The sequence below is a fragment of the Leptonotus elevatus genome, chromosome 20, assembly GCF_054856555.1.
Source record: "Leptonotus elevatus isolate MCC_2025b chromosome 20, RoL_Lele_1.0, whole genome shotgun sequence".
NCBI lineage: Eukaryota > Metazoa > Chordata > Actinopteri > Syngnathiformes > Syngnathidae > Leptonotus > Leptonotus elevatus.
The window spans coordinates 5,374,627-5,397,220 of NC_141258.1; the positions used below are offsets into that span (position 1 = coordinate 5,374,627).

Sequence of the window (22,594 nt, forward strand, 5' to 3'; positions counted from 1 at the left end):
GGAGGGAGGGGGTACTAGTAGTGTGTGTGTGTGTATGCTTGTCGCTTTTAGAGGCTCGCACACACCGAAACGGGCTTCATTCCCGGTGCAAAACCTCCACGCGAGCACATCACAGCTGCACTTGGTGGGGGGGCCCTGCCGCCGCGCACGGATAGTGGGGAGCTATAGCCGAACCGAGCTTCTCAACGCACACCGGAGCCTTACCGCGATGAGCTTCCCGCTCGGTTTGCCGCGCTGAACCCGAAGAGGTGGGGGGGGCGACGCACCTGCCAGCCCCTCGGCCGGACTGCACCCCACAAGCCAGGCAACTTTTGCGGTCTCTTTTCTTTCCGAGGAGGGGGTCGCAAAGTTGGCCCTCATATGCGCGACTGTTTGCGGCGGCGCTGGGGCGGGGGGGGCGCGACGAACGCATCGTGATTTTTTTTTTTTTTTTTTTGTATTCCTTGACATTGTAAGCAGGCGACACGGCGGCTTGGGTTGATTTGTTTTCTTTCCTTTGCTATCCGATGGATATTCACTGCAAGGGGGACCCCTTCGCGGCCATGCACCGTAAGTAGCACAACGCCACTTTCATTCCGATTTTGACGATGATTATTATCGCGTAAACACGTGCAGCAATATGCTTAAAAAAAAAACGTGTACTTGCATAGAGTCATTTCAGTGTGTAGTCAAAATGTGTCTAATTCAAGTGGATTTTTTTTTTTAATGTGCAACGTTATGAGCCTACTCGCACGTGCAACTTGATATGATTTGATTCGAGTCAATAATTGATGCTTTTTGTGCTCCCCTCATTCAGCAAAAATAATAAGCACGGTAATATGAGTTATTGAAGCTCGATCAATTATTTAACATTAAGCTGTGAAAGCAAGGGAACCTAATATGTATGAGCAGGGATGCTGCTACATGTGCACTGAGGGGAACTTTTTTTTTTTTTTTTTATGTTTATTAAATTCACTTTAATTTGATTTATTTTTGTGGTTTGATGTACAAAAATATTTTTTAATTGGATTTATATGACGAGATAGGCCTTTTGTGGACTAAAACCGTTGGCTTTTTTTTCTGGGACTATTTGAGAACACTGGCCTACTTCCTATAATGTCAATTAATTCACTATAGTCTTTAATAATGTGCACTAAGCTTGAAAAAAAACCCTGCTTTCTTAAACTGCTGATTTAGAATAGCACAAAGTGATGTAAATTGAGTTTTTTAAAGGGACAAATATATTGTGCTAATAGTGTGTCACGTCTCATCTTGTGATTTTGTTGGCATTTACGGCTTTATGTAATGTTAGGCTGCCGGTGTGTGTGTGTTGCTGTTGTCTCCCACGTAGGGCACGGGGGTGTGAACCAGCTCGGCGGGGTGTTCGTCAACGGAAGGCCCCTCCCGGACGTGGTGCGCCAGCGCATCGTGGAGCTGGCCCACCAGGGGGTTCGACCGTGCGACATCTCCCGGCAGCTGCGCGTCAGCCACGGCTGCGTTAGCAAGATCCTCGGCAGGTACTGAAAGATTCACTTTGGACTGGATGGCATCATTATCTGCACGAGGCTGATTGACATATTTTCACTGCTGGGAGGTTGAGCAAAAATGTAGGGAAAATGCACTATATATTTTTTTTCTATAATTTTTTTTTTTTTTTTAAAGCAAACTTGATTTTCTCATTTTTCTGCAGTTCTTGAAATTTTGCACAAACGAATTAATACATGTGAAATATTTTATTTATGTTCAACTTCCTAGTAAATAAATTTTAGTCAAATAATTGGTTATTATTATTATTATTATTATTATTACACAAACCAAAGCATTTTAAACTTGCAAAAAATGGTAGTGGTCCGGTTTTATGCATTTTTAACTTATTGGGATTTGTAAATGTCTGAAAAAAATTCAATTTTATATTTATTTTTTTAAACAATTCAAAAATGTTCCTATGGCAGTTTTGTGAAAAAGAAAATTTCCGTTTTTGTGAAAATTCTGCAAACAAACGAGCATAAATGTGTAAAAATCGACACCCTCCATGTTAGGGTGACTGTATTATTTTTATTTTTTGCAAAACACAATGTATGTGCTTGCAATGTAATCAACAATTCTAGAAAGGGGTGCATAGCAGTGCATGGTTGACTTGCCCCTGGATGATTTACCTTCTTTACGCCCCCTGTCAACTATATATAAGAACTCTTTTTTTTGTGTGTGAAAATGGCCGTAAAAAATCGTTTCACATCAAATTAATAAAAAAAATAAAAAATACTATAAAATACAGCCTACACTCAAATTTTTCTTTTTCTTTTTTCCCTCTATGGGTGCAGGTACTATGAGACTGGTAGCATCAAACCAGGCGTGATCGGGGGCTCGAAGCCCAAAGTGGCCACGCCGAAGGTGGTGGACAAGATCGCGGACTACAAGAGGCAGAACCCCACCATGTTCGCGTGGGAGATTCGCGACAGGCTCCTGGCTGAGGGCATCTGCGACAACGACACCGTGCCCAGCGTCTCGTCCATTAACCGGTAAAATGGCTGCAGGGTCATTTGTTTTTGTTGTTAGATATAAATACGTCATGCAAAATAAACAACATTTTGCATATAAAACAATTAGGATGCATTAACAAGAAGCAATAATAGGCTATGCAAAATGTTCTATAGGCTACAATTTATATTGTTACTTTTAAAATAGGGCTATTATTATGCTTATTGGTGTTCCTAATATTTTGACCCTTTCGTTTTGCTTAAAAATAAAGTCACATTAGGAACACCTGGAAGCATCCATCAAAAACGGAGCATTCGTATTGAGGGTCAAAATAATAGGAAAAGCTCGCAATATGATGCAAGTGCAATCGACATTATTTTTATTTTATTGTTTTAAAAAAGGCAGATCGTTTTGAGTAAATGTTGCAAAAATTTTGACCACGTCAGTCTGCTAGAAAAATTGTGATCATAAATATGACATCATATTTTTGTAAAGGCTTGAACGAGCTCGTTCGGGTGTACCTAATGAAGTGGCCTTACAGCGCTGCAACGCGTCCACTCGGCGCTGGTGGTGGCGGTCCCTCAAGCAATCACAGATCAATATTAAGGGTGACCACATGCCTTTTGGCGCCATAAAGCAAGCCAATTGGCTTTCTGAGCATGCGTGCAGTGGCGGAAGGGGGCGGGGCCACCACTGCAGGCCTGTCTGTAAGATTTAAAAACAAGAAAAAAAAAGGGGTGGCGCCTTGGAATGAATGTCATAAAATAAAATAACATGTAGTCTTTTTTTTTTTTTGTGGTGCTGCATTCAAGGTATCATTTTGATTATGAAATTTTGATGTTATAATATTAGGATCATAATGCTCATTTTAAAAATAATTAGATAATACTGCTGAATATTAATAAACTGTACTTTTCCTCACAAACTGATGTATTTTCCGAACACGCGCGCGCACACACACGCACGCACACACCCACCCCTAGTGATGAACTTTGGTTAAGACGCACTGTTCCATAGAGGCATTACATTTTAATGAGCTGATGGGCGAGTGTGTGGACACACACACACGCACACACACGCACACACGCACGCACACACGCACGCACACACATCTTTTAAATAAGAAAGGGCTGAAGAAAATTCATTTCATGCTCTGTGCTCGCTTAAAAAGGCGACCGAGACACGTGCATGTGCGATAAAGCCAAAACGCATGTATTAATGCCATTAAAAAAAAGAGAAAAAAAGTCTTTACTCTACTTTTTTAATTCCAATTAAATAGTTCTAGCTGGACCCTTTTTTTTGTTTATGAAATTGAATTGAGAAGGGTTTTAATTCCACACACCGTCAATTCCTATCAGGTTTGAGTCAAATGGTGGCATTTATTATGTGGTATTTGCAGGTAAATGTTTCAGGTTGTTATATAGCGTTAGCCTAATAGCGTAATCGTCAAGTAAGTCATTTTGGAATGTTTTCGGAAAACAAATGGTAAAAATACAAAACATTCAATAAACAAGAAGACTCCAGTTGTCTCGATACAATCCATAGACAAAGAAGCACTTATTTTTTTAGCAAAGTATATTGACTTCTTTTTTTTTAATGACAGTAAGTAATGATTTAGGCAACTATGCTAATAGGCTAACGACAGGCTGCCGATCTCAGATTATCCAAACTATGTCTTAAATGTCAAGTTTCAATACTACTGATTCAGAAACAAAGCGATTAAAAAATGTCTTGCAGAAATTGTTTTTAGAAGACTGAAGTCAAACAAAGCGAAGCAAACGTCAGTTACAAAAAAAACAGGGGAAAAAAAGAACTGATAAGTAGTTTGAGAGTTTACAAATGATGGTGACAGGTCACCTTCTCCCCAGGGCTGCCGCTCAGACGGAACAAATCTAACGGCAGCTAGCAGCAGAAGAAGAAGGGGGGGGGGGGGCAATAAGGAACTATTGCTTTCCTGCCACATGTAATTTATAGCTCTCCATTTGCATCTCTTTGCCCGTGTGGCCTAATCCCGGACTTTTCCGATCGATGCGGATGAGCATGCTGGGGCGGTAGGGTGTTGGTGGAGGGGGGGCTCTGGTACTGCAGAGGTCTGGGGGGGGGGGGGGGGGGGGGCTACCAGTAGGATGTTAGTGAATCCCAGGCAGTCACAGATGGCAAAATGCTGGTTCCAGCCTGGTTCACACACGGTTTCCGCAAGTGCACTTTCACTTAGCTGATACGGCCTCGTGCATTTAGACAATTAGGTGACATCAATCCCAGAGTTTGGTGCGATGTGAAATGTACCCCCTCAGACTACTGCTTTTTGACACAACAAAATAAGAAAGGGCAGTCAACTTCCTAGCCCTTCTTTCGGTCCCACTATTCCCTTTCACAAAGACGCTGGTGCTACCTCCAAAATCGGGAAATCCCTGAATGTCCCTGAAGACTAGCGGTATAGAAAACGGATGTACGGAAAGGAACGGGGCGGACGTTTTTTTTTCCAAAATCCAGACATTCGCAACTTTAGGCTCGAGCGCTTATTCCAAATGCCGACGTTTCCAAAGTGAAGTAAGAGCCGCTTCGACTGTTTTCCAGGATCATCCGAACAAAAGTGCAGCAGCCCTTCCATCCGTCGCCCGATGGGACGTCCCTGTCGACGCCAGGCCATACCATAGGTAGGTACCAACTCTCGCAGCATCGCCACCGCCGCGACCATTAGCATCATCGCCGCTATCAGCGACATCAGCGGGATCTTGAAATGGACTCACAGCAGGTCTTGATGATTTTTTTTTTTTTTTACCCGCCTTTTTCTCTTAGTGCCAAACACAGTGTCTCCACCAGTAACCAGCGCCTCCAACGACCCTGCGGGGTCCTACTCCATTAACGGCATTCTGGGTATTCCGCGATCCAACGGTGAAAAGAGGAAAAGAGACGAAGGTAGGATATGTTTATCAAAAAAAAAAGAAAAAAAAAGGGGCAGTCAAGCCTTGCCACTGGGGTGTCTGTTTTGTTCCCTTGACATTTTCACAACTTGGGAACAAAACTGTGTCTCCAAATAGTTACCCCTTAAGCTACACTGCTATCTCTTACTGTAAGCCTGCGGCGAGATGTCCGGCATTTTTTCCCCCCCAAAATGCATCATTGTTCCCTTAGGGAGACAATGGCTTGTCACACTGGGGCGGTGTCCTCAATGGTTCTGCTTTTATACCCTTGACATTTCCAGCTTGGTCATGATCCATTAATCTTAAAAACCATACCTTGGAGTCTAGCAGATTATCCCTATAGAGTACGTGCAGTAGGTATAGTTTTTGAGAGAGTCTTACTCTAACGCTACATCTGACAGTCTGGCATCTGCCATTTTCCCCCACAATGAGGTACATTGTTGTACGCTTAGGGAGACAATGGTTTGTCACTGGGGTGGCATCCTCAAAGGTTCGTTTTTTTTGTCCCCTGGAGTTTTCCAGCTTGGTCTTGATTCATGGATGGTAAAAACTCGAAAATCCAGTCCATTCATTATGCACCCCAAAGCTCCATCTACCTGTACCCCTATTTAAAAAAAATATATAATCCTGAAAGATTCTCTACTTTGATACCCTTCAGGAACGCTCATGTGCACTTTTGATTGGCTCATACCGTACATTGTTGATTGAAATTTGTTACCACAGCAAAATCACTGCCATGAATTATTTGCCAACCCCGAACACTTTGAGACGTTCATTTGGTGTCGGACGTGTCGCTCAGTGCGTGGCTAGCTTCGGGGATACAACGGCTTGTCACTAAGGGTGGCATCCCTCCACGGTTCGGCTTGCATTCTTGACTTTCAGACTTGGTCCTAATCCGTTGGTCCTAAAAAAAAAACTCTCCAGTCCTGTAGTTATCCATGTAGATTTGACGGACAGACACAGAATCCTACACTGTGTCTCTATTTGGAACAAAAAGAATCCTGAAAGGTCCTATTCATGGACCCTTTACTTGTTGTGATGCCATTGGGCCTAAAAAACAACAACAACAACAACCCATACAGCTCTCTCAGAGTCCAATAATTGTTCTTAGGGGGTAAAATTTGTGTTGCTTTGAGGGACTTCTGGTGTGCTCCTATTTCTTGACTTCCTCAAAGATTCCACTCGTACCCTTGACAATTCACTTTCACAGCTTGGTTGTGATGTCATCCGTCCTAAAAGCAGTCTAGCGACCTCAAAGTAAGATCATTATACCTACATTCGTGTAGATTTGAGGGAAATAAATGAACCTGTCCTGCAGTCCTATTTCCCACAGCACAGAATTGGTTCATGTCTCCAAAAAAGACACCCCAAAAAAAAAAAAAAAAGCAAGCCTCATTCTTTACGCGCTGTGCTGAAGTTGCAACTCCGGCTCTCAAAGGCGCCACCGTTCCAGGCGATGACCCTTAATAAAACACCTGAACTCGGCTACACTGCTGTGTCAATCCGCTGAGGAGTCTTTTTGATTTGAAGGCACGACCTCCACTGTTGTCTCCTGCAATTAATCTTTATGGAAGTGATTAAAGGGCTTTAGATAATTACATGTCAAGATGATGTAGCCGACCACCCGGGTCAGTCAAGAAAGCGGCTATAGCTCTGGGTTTTTTTTTTCCCTCTTCCCCCCTCCTGAAACAAAAGTGCCTTCGATGGCTGGAAGAAGGCCCGAGGCTTTTAATAGATTATCGGTTCTGTAAGCAAGCGGCTTTCTTAATGTCGCTGCATGCATGAGCAACTGATAAGAATGGCTAAGGAGACGCACTGGTGTTGTGAGGCGTGTTTTGGAATGATGTGAAGTGCCTTATTTTCCAGAATGAGAGCTAATCAGCGCGGCGGTCGTTGACATAGCGTCGTCTTTGTTCTGGCGTTTGCGGGATATCGAGGGGGGGGGGGGGGTTGATGTTTTTATGTGCGTGTGTTTTGAGGTGGTGGGTGGTGCTCGGAGGTGGGGGTGGGTAAGGCACGGATGACTAATGACCTGTCAAAGGTAGATTTCCTGGCAGAGATATAAAAGCCAGCATGACGTGGGCACGGCAAATGACATAATCAAAGGGGAGAGATGCGGTGGCGAGAACATAATGCGAACGTCAGGTGTTTTCCAGAGTTCATTTGGAGCCGTCGCAGGACCTCTTCATATTAAGCGTAATGTCTCCAATGATGGAAGGTGCATATTTTCATGCAGATTGCTACTGAAGGGCAAAATGATATTAAAGGGCACAGAGAGGAAGCTGGTGTGCCGAGGAAGAGCTGAGCTTGTTGAGGGAATGTCCTCCAGGTGCTTCTGTGCTCTCAATTGATTCTCCTAATGTGACGCCATTTTGGGGGATTTGTCAAGCCTTGTAACATGGCTCAGTTCAGCAGATTTCCATCGGTAATCGGTCCCATAATATGACTGTCACAGTGCTCAGTGCCATTGGTTGGGGGTGCTTCAGTTCACTTTTTTTCATTATGTTGGTGAACGAAACGCTGTCTCGTCAGTAATCACAATCTTCATAGCAACGCTAGCATGGTCCAGATTACCTTTCCTTAACCAGAGGTGGCAAATCTAGTTCCAGAAAGTAAAAAACCCTGCCACAGTTTGTCTTTAGCCCCAGGTGGTAGCTAGCGAGCTCCCTAGCTAGCGAGCTCCCTAGCTAGCGAGCTCCCTAGCTAGCGAGCTCTCTAGCTAGCGAGCTCCCTAGCTAGCTCCCCGGGTGCTCGGTTACCTTGCTAGGGAGCTAGCTAGCTAGCACAAGGGGCTATAGGCAAACTGTGGCAGGGTTTTTTTACTTTCTGGACCTGGATTTGCCACCTCTGTCGTGAACAGAACCGTACCATTCGCTGGAAACATTTTACATTTGTGAGTGTCAAGGTCTTAAGTGGTGCTGGTTTCTAGTACTGAACTGGAGCCACTAAGCTCAGGAGTAGTCATCATTAAAAAAAAAAATAATCTGTGAACCTTACCGACAAAAACATGGCAAGTGAAGCAAGTTCTGTCGCATTCAATACAAAAACATTTGATGTTGTTCGTATGCATATCATTGGAAGAACATGCAGGAACCAAATCACAGCTAACTGTAAAGAACTTCAACAGTTGAGGACCTTGTCAGAAAAATGCAGCATGAGAAACAAGGGTCTGTTCTTGTGAAAATGTTAGAACATTGTCCCACTTTTGTTTCTTGCAAAATCCAAAGACAGAACCATACACGAGAGCCTCGTCATTTTTTCTTGATGATGATCAGTCACAATAAACAGCACTCCGTGAATGTTGCTTTGAAGCACATTGTCATCAAATGCTGCTGGTTGCTCGCCACTCCGTGTCAGCTAATGTCTCTGCGCGGCCTCGTTTGCAGTTGGTACATATTGTGCACCGCTCGCTAGGCTGTAGTCCACAGTCAGTAAACGCCGCGACCGCATTTCCTCGCAGCGAGGCCTCATTTAACTCGGTAAGCCGCGTGATGATTATGGCGAAAGCAGTCATTATCAAGGCTCGGGGAAAAACACACACACACACACACACACACTCAGGGACGAGCGGCAAAGGAGGGGGCGGGGTTAGTGCGAAACAGAGCGGCTGAGTATTTGTTCCCGTGGCGTTCTGCCAAGGAAGTTTCCCAGTCAGCAGTGCCCCTAAAAAGAAAGGTCCCAAATTACGGCGGCCATGTCGAGATAATGCGCTGTGACACGCGTTTATGTACACTGGGGCCGGGCCAGAGGAGCTTCAGGGACACAGGTGTCATAAGAGCCATTATCGGCAGCCATTGTGCTGCGGCAAATTAAAAGTAGCATGTTACACTTGGCAGCCATTGTTGCAGGGAGCCCCGAAGATGGCTCCTTTGGTGACCGCGGCTGTCCGGGCGTTGCACTTAAGTGACATATATTAGAATGTGCACCGCTGCAGAGAAAAGCTATTACTGCACACATTAACATCCATGTACAACCCCCACCTACTGCGCTCGAAGGTTTTCAGTAAAGACAAAGGAGATGCTTTCTTTAAGTCTTTGTGCATACAATGTGATCTCCAAAAAGTCGGTAGCGTGCCAAAGCAACAGGTGGAACTGCTGACCCCGAATTCTTTGCCCGTTTTGATGTTGGAAGAATTCAGGGAAAAGACACCAAAACAACAGCTCATCAAGGAAAGGCTGTAAATAGAGTTATGATATAAATAATTTATTGTGATTATTGTAATTTATTTTCCCATGTTCTTTTTAATATTTGTAAAATATTATTTGATCATTTATTAGGTTATTTTGTAATTTGTTAGGTTATTGTCATAAAATATCAAACAAAACATTTTCATCATTATATTACATCTTCTTGTACATATTTTAAAAAATCCTAAAAAAATATGTAATATTTTAAGTAGGGGTGTCAAGCGATTACATTTTAAATCGTAATTAATCACATGAATTCAATAGTTAACTCATGGTTGATTGCAAATTTTATATCTGCTCTGAGTGTACAATAAAAAAAACTATTGTTAACATAAAAGTGCAAAAACGGTTAAACTAAGAGAAATATGGCTCCATCTTTTAGTCATTGATACAGTAATTTCATAATTCATAAAATTGAATTGAAATTTAAAAAATGTACTGTGGTATTGATTTGTGTTGAGGTCATTTTTCTGCCACTAGATGGCATAATTGCATTTGTAAGACATCGGTGACAGCTCAATGCATTTTTCTTTTCATATTAAGAGCTATCTAATCTTTAACATGAAGTAACTTGTGAAACTCTGCACATTTTTAAAATTGTAAAATATAACATGCAACCAATCTCCACAAATCTATGCATTATTATTAAATGTATTACTGCAACATTTCGACATGGATGTGTCTGCTGCGTTGTGACTGGAATTCTTCCAGTACATGCTAGTGGCGTACTTTAAATGAATCCAAAATTAACTTAACCTAAAATAAAATTGGGCTAACTTGACACCCCTATTTTTAAGAAATTAAAAAATAAATAATTCACATTTAATAGTTGCAGCACGAGTGCCCACTACTGAAATAAGTAACTTCCTGGTCAACAAACTGCTCTATCAGACTCGTGTTGGCTTCTCAATTTTGTGATTTATGGGCAAAATAGGGCAATACATTTAACGAGGCGATCATGCCATATTTCAATAAGTCGGCGGGCGAGTGGCGGCGAGGATGGATGGATGAGATTCCTCGTTCGGGATGCAGCGATATTCATTATTCCTCATCTGGGAGCGTCATGAGGTGCCGCGTGGAGGATGAGCGATGGAGCGGGCCACTATTGCAAACTATTGTCTTGATTGAAGCCTTATGGAAATATCACAAATCAAATTGCAAATCAAAACAATTCATTTAACTTAAGGTTGACCAATCTGTGGCTCGGGGGCCCAAAAAGCACTCGCCGATTGGCCGGACAAAAGTATCAAGAAGGAATTTTTGACTCATGTTAGTTGTATTCAAGTTATTTACCGTTAATCTATGGAGAGTATCTGTTGATGTTATGGTAATTCATGGTATGTATTTTAGCATTTGAAAAAAAAAATGCCTAGAAGTCAAACCTGACTATTAATTCCTGCCTAATCCGTTCACAACAACACATCGATTGATGCAGAACAAACAGATTGTGTATTTCATTCATGTTTACATCATCAAAGGGTTCAATTAGGACGGCGCAAACACACAAAAAAGCCAACCTAGTTCTTCTAATTTGATGCAAATGAGTTTTGATTTGATTTTCCGTTCGGGAAAATGACAACAATACATCGGGGGTAGGCAAGCATATGCATGTTGACATGTTATTTTAACAAGGAAGTCGGCTGCGAGGATCAAACCATTCATCGAAGGGCAGGGGTTGTGACCTTAAGGTGGCAGCTCTTATTTTATTGTGTCAACACTTTTACTCTGAAAGTGCTTCGCTACAATGTGAAGGAAGAAGCTACTCTCTCTGTTCGCATTTCCTTTTTTTTTTCCTAACTTTTGGCGGGATCTACCATTCGTCTTGGAACCCCCCCTGCTGGGGGTCGCGACTGTCTGGTGGTGTACCCGCAGAGAGGCGTCTGCTTGCTCGGGGTGTTATCTAATCTGGTGGCGGGGGGGGATGGGGGGGCTCCCTCGTTAATACGGACGGATGTCAACTTGAATAGACTCCACTGCCGCCGTGATCGATAAATACCTTGGGAACTTTTTGTAGTAACAATAACAATTTATTAAAAGTCACTTCAACACATGTAAAAAAAAAAAAAAATTAGAAGAATCGCCTACCATGACAACGTTGGAGTTGATCCGTCAGCTGGGAATCAGGATTGTGGGAGGGATGTCGTCGATCCGAAGAGTGTGGGAAGTGCGTCCCGCTGTGGCTCGTGACAAATACGAGGGAGGTTATTGATCCGGCAAGGTGTTGGAATCCAATGAACTAATGACTTTAAACTGCAAACACTCAAATTAGACCAACTATTCGCTTTTTGAAGATGCTATCCAAAATGCCCGGAAGTGTGAAAGTCGGGTGGTAAACTTCTCAAGATGATCATTTGAAAAACGGCTAACTAAGCAACTAAAGATAGTCATTTGCAATCAACTATATGCATTATTGAGTCATCGCTAGTAAGAAAGTAGTAGTGACTGGTATGGAGCATCCTTGCACTTTTGGCCTTTTTTTTTTTTTCGAAATCAAAGCTAAACATTTATTCTACAGGCTAATATTTGTAGGATAAGAGAAAAGCATTTTTAGGTACGGTAAATAGGTATGTTTTGCTTGATATAGAAAGTTAAAATTTTGTTTGGTGGCAAAGGCCATTTTGGGTCATAAGCCCCCCACGTATTAAAACAGCAAAATTAGCACGGCAACTTGTTTGTTTAGAATTTTCATCGCTATTTGCACATTTGACAGCACTTTATGTTCAACAAAAATAGCTTGCTTTAAATCACATATTCTTGATCAAGCAACATGTAAATATCCTCATTACAAGTGATAATCCAAAGGTAAACATGGACTTTACTTGTTAGCTTGCTCATTAAATCCTTTTCACAGCAAGCAAGTGTATTTAGTCTATCGATGCCCAACTTAAGCTAGCTAGCTTTTTATTGTAAATAGTAATAACAAACGGCAACCAAAAGGTAAGCCCAAACTTTGCCTCATTATCTTGTTCCCACCACTGTGCTGTTAGATAGTTAGCATATTGGCGCTAAGCTAAAGCAAGATAGCTGGCTCTAAATCTTATATTATTAAATAATGTGAAGCCGCAAAATGACATCAATATAATGTGACAAACCAAAGATTTGAAGGTTTTCAGCCAACTAACGCCATTTATTTGTGTACATAAAGCAAATTAGCTTTATTTAATGGTACAATACACACAGAATTTACACTGTCAAATAGATTTTCTGACTAATTAGTTTTTTATTGGGGAATTTAAAAAAAAAACCACTGAAGATGTTTTCTTTCTCACAACTAGTGCATTTGATTCCTCCTCTGGCCGGTGTAAAAAAAACATTCAGCAATAACCCTCCCGGAATGGTAATAGCATGCTGACATGATTGATCAAGTGAATTCCGTAAGGGGGGGGAGCAAAAAGGTGGGATTAAGTAGAGTATTATAGGCGCAATGGGTTGAGGCAGGATGTTCATTTCGAGTCCATTTCAGCTCCCTCTTGCCACCAGATCAGACAATCAATAGAGCGCTTGCATATCATACATCACCGCTCTCTCACCGCAGGGGAGAACATAATCTACCGCAAATTTAGAACGACGGATTTGTAAAGTAGTCCATGCTTTCTGGTTAGCAGAGACCAGCAATATTAGGGTGTAAAAGTGAAGCTTTTTCAAGTACAGTACTTTATTGCCGCAAACGGCGGACAAATCGGCAACCACTGCCTCCCTTTTTCCGCCACGGCTAGTAGGTGTAATGATGTAGACGCCATTGCGTACTGTTTGCTAATCAAAACAGCAGGGGCCTACCAAGATACGCAAACAGCCGGTGAGATTGTGGATTTTGATGGCACTAAGGTTTTTATCAATGAGGTTATACAGTCTTTAACTCATTCACTGCCATGAATTCATTAAAAAAAAGTAAAAAAAAAAAAAGATGAATAAAAATTAGGGGCAAGAGGCGATTAAAAAAAAGAAAAAGTTAATTAATCGCATGACTTCACTAGTTAACTCGCGATTAATCACAAATTTCATATGTTTTCTAAATGTACAATAAAAACAATTCTAGGTTTTCATACTCTTGTTAACAAAAGTAGAACACAATTTAAACTAATAGAAACATTAAAAATGAATTTTTGACGTTTATAGCCGTCAATGGCAGTGAATGAGTTAAGAAGTTTATGCATTGTAGTCCTCAATATTAAAGTCCTCAAGTCTCTTGACACAGTCAATTGTAATATAGCATAACACTGTTTAATATGTATTTGTACAAATTAATACCACCCTCTCTTTGGGTTGGTCAATTTTATTTATTTTATCGATTAATTTCAATTGATTAATCTTAAGAATCTAAGATTTTATTTTCAATCTGCATTTGAGTAAATAAACATGACCAGCCAGTATTTGCGCAAACTACGGTTTTGACAAACATGGCGGGTGGGTCAGCGTGTCGACTGTCGCTCTCTCTCCTTGTAGATGGTTCAGATGGTTCTGGTCCACACAGTGATTCTCAGGGTAGTGTGGAGAGTTTACGGAAACACCTGAGGGCCGACGCCTTCACCCAGCAGCAGCTGGAAGCGCTGGACCGGGTCTTTGAACGCCCCTCGTACCCGGACGTCTTCCCGACATCGGAGCACGTCAAACCGGAGCAGGTTAGTGGAGCTGTTTCTTTCGTTTTCTTTATATTTTGAATTGAGCGCACACAAAAAAAAACATTGATACTCCATATCGAGAGGCTAATTAAAGCTGGTGAGATGGACACCAAGAGGAAAGGCGGCAGGAGGGAATTGCCTGGAAAACTCCCACGCGTTATTGATTTTGCGGTGAAAAACACATTCCTTGCATGGCCCATAATTGAGAACAACAGTACATCAACGGGAAATTAATACAAATAAAAACTGCCTCTTGCCTTGATTTGCCAGCTATATGTGACATGAGGAATTTAATATGATGTGATACGAAAAAGGTCACTGGCTTTTTAGTTCATGAAAAATTTGCCGATTGATAACCTAACATTTTTCTATTGATATATAATGACATTAATATCATACAAAAAAAAACCTTTTTTTTTTTTTAAAAGAAGAAAAAATAGAATTTGTTTTTAAGCAATGAGTCTATAATGGAAGAAAAAGTCATAATCACTTGAACTAAGAAACAATATGACAAGGAAATGGCAAATAGAACAAAATAGTCGTAATTTTAAAAACAAATGCCTTTTGCGAGAAAAAAAGGTTGTAAAAATACAAGTCAATAAGAATTTTAAAAAATTTTAATTCAAAAGTCATACTTACAAGCAAAAAGTTAAATTCTATTTAAGTCAAATTTAGGATTTTTTTTTTTTATTAAAATTTGTAATAGTGTGAGAAAAGGGCACAATAACGAGAAAATGACAACGACATGAAAAAGTCAAATTTGATCAAATTAGTCATATTTTTTAAAAATTGCCATTTGAAAACAAAACGCCACAATTTCACGAGGGAAATGGCATAGTTACGTGAAAAAGCGGCAATTTTACAAGAAACATGAAGTCAAATTTTACGAGAAAAGTTGTAATGAACCACACCTTAAGCATTTGCAGGTGAAAGGTCAAATTCTGCTGCCATTATGTTAAAGGCTAATGGGACGCCACCTGATCAAAGGGAGAATTACTGCAGCAATAAAAAATAAATAAAAAAAAAGACATATTTGTTCAACAGTAATTATAACTTGACAGTAAATTAAAAATATGACCTGTGAAAAATAAGTCGCCTGTGGCTCTATATTTGATTGTATAAGAAACCACAAAGCTTAACTGAAGCTTGACAAGGCGTAACTTCAGAGGTGTCAATCATTTGTCAACACACAAAAATTCCTACTAAATGTTTGTCACCAGGCAGTTGGAATCTGCGGTACATTTTTTTTGAATGAATAGATGAATGAACATCCTTCCAGGATGAGGACTCGGATGGCAGCGAGTCCCCCTCCCCCGATGCTGCTTATTAAAAAACGGTGGCTTTATTACAACGGATAACCTTTATTTACATTCATTATACGATTAAACAACAAGAGACTATTAATTTCTCCCTGCAAACTACAAGTCGGCGCCATAAAAAGCAAAAAAAAGCAGTGGCCTAATTGAGTTCATTTTAATTTCTGTGCAATCGGGCCAAATTAGTCAGGTGATAAATCAGTGGGACAGGCCTCACCTCCAGAAGAGGGCCTAATTTGCAGCTAATTACAAAACTGATTTCTACTGGAAGATCAATACCAAAACCAATTGGAAATGACTTGCAATCACAAAGAGCGTCAGGGAGAGTATTAAAAGGCTCGGCATGAAGAAAAAGGAGGGGCCTGAGGGGGCGGTCGGACTTAAAAAAGGAACCGTCCAGAAAAATCAGTTTTAATTTAATGCAATATTAATCAGACCACTTTCCCTTTCATGGGGGCCTCTCACTTTTTCTCCCCCCCCCCCCTCTTCCTGTGCAAAATGTGGCCCTATTAGCCAAGTGTCTGGACGCTGTAGTGACGCATTAAAAAGCCATTCTGGCGACGCGGCTCTCAATGGACGGAGCCCTCCCACACTTCTGCCTGCCATGTGGTCATCCCTTTCACGGCGCGGCCTCCCATCTGCATGAGAAAACGTCTGCCCAATAGAGCCAAACATCCGACCTTGTGCCAGCCAACAGTTGTAGCAGACAATTAGAGTTTATCGGCGATAGAAGCAGACAAGAGTGGGGTCACAGGCGTGGCCCCGCCGTCCCCCCCCCCCCCACCTCATGGGAGCGGGGCCCACAGAGACAAACCCATGGCCGCTGAACTCGCACCGGGCCTCGGACAAATATTGTCCCACTCCGGAAGTCTCATCTCATTAAGGAGATATAAAAATAAAAAAAACATGCTAACAGCTGCCATCACCGCAAAAAAAAAAAAAAGACAGTTTTTATTTTGTATTGGATTTAAGATCTCAATGGAAACTGAGTAAAAATGCAAAATAATTATAACGTTTTTTTGTTTTTTTTATATATTTGGCAAAAAAAATCTGAATTTTTAACCTTTAATATAATACAGTAATGTTACCCCAAAAATAGTAAATCTCGTTTATAAAGATTTTTTTTTTAGTGTGCTCTAATACAGTCAGTAGTTGTTTTTTTTATCAGTTCAATGTCTAATTGGACTCTGAAATGAATGCACAGAACAACAAAAAATGAATAACAGTAATAAAAAGTAGCCACCTTAAGTAGATATAAAAATCAGTTTGGGGTGCTTGTTTTTTTTTTAACATTGGCAGTTCACCATTTACCATTGTATCATTTCAAGCTATACATTAGACTTAAACTGCTTGACATCCAATTTTAAGAAGAAAAAAAAAGGAAAAATAGATGTGCTAAACCTTTTGACCAATTATGGATCAAAAATGGACCGATCCACTTTATGTTTTTTTTTTTTTTTTACAAAATGACCCAATTATTTTTCCCAAGTAAAGGATCTGACCAATATTTATGTTTATGTTTTACATTAAAAGAGCCATTTATTGACTCAGTAGAGGATCTGTCCATTTTTTACCCAACTGTTTTTAGAGTGCGCCGTGTTTAGAGAACATATCATAAAGATTTTTAACACACTTTTTTTGTATTCATGTAACCTTAAGCGTGACTTAAGCGTTACAAAACGTGTACGTCGGTTTTAGGGAGGTCGGTCCAAAGTTAAAAAGGTGGGTGGCCACATGGCGCGCGTGCAACAAAGCGGATCCGCTCAAGACGAAAACTCGCCGGCACAAAAGGCCAGCTGACGCCTCGGCTTCCCATGCAAATCCGACGAAAAGCCCACTTCCTCTCAAACAATACCCAAACACATTCATGATATGCTTCCACCGCGGCCTCCACTCGCACAATGCTCTCATACAAACGTATACTGGAGCCCGGCGCTGGCATCAAGGAATTGCCTGCTTGCGTAACCCCTCCGTTGTCCGCTCCCCTCAGGCTAATGAGTACTCGCTGCCTGGCCTCAATTCCAGCCTGGACGAAGTCAAGCCCAGTTTGTCGTCCAACGCCAACCCGGAGCTGGGCCCCAGCGTATCGCAAAGCTACCCCGTAGGTAAGATCAAGCCCCGGGTTCCGAGAGCGCTGTACGGGAATGTGTGAACATTAAAAAGTCAAACCAAACAAGTCAAGTGTGAAGGCTTTTTTAACGTCGTCTCGCTCGGAGCGTTTAGCATCTGTCGTCCGAGCGTTGTTTTGCTGAGCGAGCAGCTCGGAAATTGGGGCACGGGTGACAAGGTCCTTTGGGTGTCACTAGATCAGATTCATCAGGGCGGGGAGCGACTGCTGGTTGGCTGCCTCTGTGATTTGTTCACTTTGTCACCTGGAGGAGGGGGGGGTGGGGGTAGTTTGTGCGTCTTGGAACACGAGTAATGCGCCTCGGTAAATACGCTCTGGCACCTCCGCCGCCTCACTCTAACACCGTGATCATTTACTCCACCCTCCTGTGTCACCCTACAAACAGCACCACTCAACCCCACCTTCACCACTGCAACACCCCCCCCCCCCCCCTCCGCCCAATCTCGCAGCCTACTTCTCCTCCTTGTCACAGTTAATGATTGCCCGGTTAATTGAAATATTGACTTTGAAAGAGTCAAAATAGTTTGATAACAAAAATGTATACAATTTTGATGCAGATTTTAACACCAAATATGGAGCAGGCTACATGCACATGATTTGCCTTACCGGCTATATACTGTACAAGTAAAAAAAATAAATGTGGGGCTGGTCTCGGGGCTTTGTCGATGCCCAATTTTTGCTGCCTTGAAATGCCATAAAAACTTACATTCGTAGCTATTTAACATCATGCATAATACAGTTGAGTTATTCTGTCTGAACGTAGACGAACTCCAATAATTACTAGGGATGAACCGATTATCGGACGGGCCGATTGGCAAATATCGGAATCGGCCTTTTTTACGAATCTGAAGGCCGATAAAGCTGGTATCTCACTGATTGTCGAACGTTTGTGAACGGAGCAAATTAAGGGTTTGTATTAGGATTTGTGAGATGTTCACAGACACTTTTTACTTGTCCAAAGACATTTAGAACAAATTCAGACAAGTGTTCACAGTCTGCAGAGATCTTTTGAAACCTTTTACGAACCCTGGCAAAAAAAACAAATTAGCCACATTTGCATGCATTTGTCGCTCAGTGAGATAAAGGGAACTTTTTATTTATGTATTTATTTAAATCTACACTGTATAAAAAAAATTGATGCTGACACTGGGAACTCCCTATACTTTTTATTTTTGAAAAACATTTTTTTTTAATAAATTCGAAAATTTGGTTGAAAGTTTGGAAAACTATTTACAGAAGAAAACTTTAGGGAATTATTTACTTACTAAGTTTTTAATTTAACTTAACACATGCTGATGACCCCGGAAGATCCTTGCAATTTTTGTTATAATTTTTAAACAAAGCTGTCAATTCTGTATATGTTTACAATTACAAGAAAAATGTTATTTATGTATATATATATATATAATTTTGACGCTAATATTTTCTCTTTTACTGCAACTGAATATCAGCTCCAAATATTGGTTATCCGTCTTCTTGACTACTAATATTCGGTATCGGCATCGGCCTTAAAAAAAAACATATCGTCTATCACTAATAATTGCCCATTGAGAAGAAAGTTGACACCTGTAATTTTTTGGAGCTCCTTAGGAAGGCCATTAACTTTATACAGGTGCAACAAAAACTGGTTTGAACCGGAAAATCGTTTTTGGATTTCCATTTTGAAATATATCGAGATATGTAGAAATAGCTTAGAAGGAAACAGCAAATGTACAGTACCCCTGGAATCAAGCTGTACTGTACCTGAATTGAATCGTAATCCATCTGAGACCAACCGAATCGAGTATTTTCAAATCCTTGAATCCTTTCACACCCCACATAATATTGGCAACTGAATGAAATGATCCTTTGTTGAGAGACATACACTACAATCATTTAATGTGTTTCATAATGTCGGTTGTTCACTGCTTCTTGGCAGGAAAATAAACATTTAGAGGTCAAAGTAATGAAGCTCCTGTTGTGCCAAATATGAATGTCTCTCGTGGCTTTGTGTTATTTACCAGTGATACAAACGCCTGGAAGGGCAATTGTAAGCAAAAAAAAAAAAAGCAGCTAAATGATGCTTAATATTTAGGCCGGGATCCAATTTCAAATTAATTGTGCGTTAACGAGGAGGAAACTTAAGATTTCGCATCAGTTTTCCCAACTAAAGTCATTGATCACGTTGATTTCCTACTCGCGGAATTTGCATAATCTATTAGACTTGATTCATGAAGTCACGGCCAGAAAACGGGATTGTGACAGCAACCGATAGACATCTTTTGTGTCCTCTGCCTATCCTATTAGGCGCTTGAAAAGCAGCAGGCTCCACTAAGAAAGGATTTAAGGGCATTGTGCGAAGCATCGAAATTCAGAGGCGAGGTCTTCTCTCTCTCTCTCCCTTTCCTCCACATTAAAGCACATTAACCTGCTAAATAGTCCCTCTTACCCCCGAAAAGGCTCCATGAATATGTGGCTAGGATAATTGAACATTGTCAGGTAATTTCTATTGTTGATATGGGAAGTCATTTTATTTGATGAATCCCATCCGAGGTGCGCCGTGCCGTCTTCTGCTTAAAATTCAAATAGACTCCATTTGTGAAGAACTTTGTGTGTGTGTGTGTGTGTGTGTGTGTATTTCCAACTAGTCAACGGCGAGATGGTTTCGATACGGCCGATTGTCCACTCGTTCTATTGAGAGTTCCCGAGCGGAGGTGTTTTTCTTCTGGTCTATCAATGGGAGTTTGGCACTTCTCTACTGTGCATACTGACAAAGTGAGCGCGTGTTATTCCCTACTGGGCCCGCTAATGGAGGCCTCAAAAGGCCTTTAAAGCACGTGTCAATGACACTCACCACAATTGCTTTACACAAACGTTTGTCTGGGGAAAAAAAACCCCACAAAGTTTGTCCAGAAAAGTTATTAGTCAAGGGATTTCTCCAATAACAAGAGGATGATATGATGTGATTATATTGTGAGATTTTATGTTTATAAAAGATTTGTATTTAGAGGATAAAAGAAATTCCAGATGGATTAGTCATTTTTTTTAGTAAGAGCGGGCGGAATATTGCGAGAGAAAAAAATATTCTTGATAAGAGAATTTTATAGATTAAAGATACATTAATTATAGTCATTTCCACCAAAAAAACTAAATAATTTAAGTTTTACAGGTTTTCATGAAAAAAATTATAAAATTGAATTCACAAAGTCACATTTTTTTCCAGTGCAGAAAATTGCCTCACCTTAGAAAAATACAGCAGTTTTTTTTTCCTGTAAGAAAAGTAGAACATCACAAGAAAAAAAATTAATTTCTTCTGAAAAAATATTTTTATTTGGGTTTTCTTTGGGTAGGCCACTAAAACTTTTTGGTGTTATTTTAAAGCGCAATATTGAAGACTAACTCCACTTTTGCCCAATTCGACATTGTTGCTTTTAAGACCCATGTTTTGCTGGTTGTTCAGTCCTAATAAACATGGTAAATGAGCAAAAGACGATCTCATGACAGATGTGGATAAACCATTTATTTGGAATTTTATTCTCACATTTCTGTTACATTCCACTTGCATCAGGGCCAAATGAGGCAATGACACCCAGCGCACAAACATGCATTGAAACGAACTTGCTGCATTAAGGTTGTAAAGTGCATTACTGCCACCTAGAGGACTGGAGTGGAACGTTTGGTTGCTCATCTTTTTCATTACAGGTTATAGCACCACCTGTTGCTTTGCTGTGCACGCGGTTTTGAACGTAGCTGTGTCCATGTCAACACACCCTTGGAGATGAATTATAAGTCTGCTATCACAATCACAAACTAACCTTTGAGCGCACGTTTGATAATGAGCGACTTTCAGCCAGTGTTTGGGGATTTAAAGCAATTTGGCTCGCCAAACATTCTTTACTCCCTTGTAATTAATTAGGATGCCGGGATTTTTCACCCCTCCTTTCTTTTTGGCTTGTGAACGCCTCAAAGATGGAGGTCAAAGATTTGCGGTTGTTGCGGCGAACATGAAGGTGTCCCTGTCATGCTAGACTGCATCGAGCTAAAGAGGCAGTCGCTAATGGCCTCGCGCCGCTGCCAAATGAAGATGAAGTTTTGCTGTTGCGCTTCTTGTTGTCATGCTCAAAACTTTCCGGGATTGTTTTGTCTTTGCCAAAGAAATCTTTTCTTTTTCTCCTATGAAGGAATTGTAATGGCATTTAGTTAGTCTGAAGATCCAGGGAGAGCTGGCGTAAAAGCGCCACATGTTGCAGTACTATCATAAACCATGGGGGGGCAGTGTTACGATTGGAAGTCGATAATTAAGGTCCATGCCAAAGAAAGAATTGTCAGATTTTTAAGTAGCTAACGTCCTGACTGTGTTTTCGGGATTATCAGCAGTTGTTTTCTACCAAGAAAATTTGTATTTGTCTACAAAATATTGTGTGGAAAGTTGGACACAAATTTTGGTGCAGATACAAGATTGCACTACATGCTACAGGCTGCAAATGTCACGTTGTTGCTCAGTAGATCAAATCAACCATAGCTCGATTCGCTGGCATTCAATCTAAAAGGACTGTCAAAAAGGCGGCAACAATAATATAAAGAAGCCCATCTTTTAATGAGAATCTCTGTTGAGGAGGCAACAAAAGGCGAGGACGCAGCTAATGAGGCTATCATGGCCGTAAACACTGTTTCCCCAACTGGTGCCCGCCCCGCAAACTGGAGGACATAAAGCAACAGTCGGCGAGCGCCAACTCGAATTCGCCGGAAAAAGAAGCAACAAATGCCTTCAGTGACTCAAATCTTTCCTTGGCGGAGGTATTCAACGACTACAGACTGGATTGACTTCCTCTTTTAAAGGTTAGAGGAGCAATCAAATTTCCCAATGAAGGGTTAACCAAGAAGGACTGCATTGATATCCCGGTCAAACTTCGGATCGGTAGCGCGGTTAGCATTGATCTGGCATCGGCTGCTCACGTCTGATGCAAATACTCTCAAATCTCAG

The 22,594-nt window shown here is 41.1% G+C and overlaps 2 protein-coding genes across 9 annotated transcripts in view; one reads left to right on the top strand and one right to left on the bottom strand.

Moving 5' to 3' along the window:
• Positions 1-22,594, bottom strand: part of fbxl15 (F-box and leucine-rich repeat protein 15) — a 96,718-nt gene that overhangs the window by 37,816 nt on the left and 36,308 nt on the right. For 5 of the 6 annotated variants that reach the window (XR_015091644.1, XR_015091642.1, XR_015091639.1 and 2 more), the window contains one exon: positions 11,654-11,748. The gene's annotated coding sequence lies outside the window, so the exon portion shown is untranslated. The remainder of the gene's footprint in view (positions 1-11,653; positions 11,749-22,594) is intronic. The other variant, XR_015091640.1, reaches the window with a different exon arrangement.
• Positions 101-22,594, top strand: part of LOC147156576 (paired box protein Pax-2a-like) — a 28,078-nt gene continuing 5,584 nt past the window's right edge. For 2 of the 3 annotated variants that reach the window (XM_086064177.1, XM_086064178.1), the window contains exons 1-7: positions 101-549; positions 1,331-1,496; positions 2,301-2,498; positions 5,035-5,114; positions 5,257-5,376; positions 14,012-14,187; positions 17,494-17,608. In XM_086064177.1, the coding sequence (XP_085920303.1) occupies positions 507-549; positions 1,331-1,496; positions 2,301-2,498; positions 5,035-5,114; positions 5,257-5,376; positions 14,012-14,187; positions 17,494-17,608 (898 nt within the window). In that variant the 5' untranslated portion in view covers positions 101-506. Of the gene's footprint in view, positions 550-1,284; positions 1,497-2,300; positions 2,499-5,034; positions 5,115-5,256; positions 5,377-14,011; positions 14,188-17,493; positions 17,609-22,594 lie in introns of those variants that run through there. The other variant, XM_086064176.1, reaches the window with a different exon arrangement.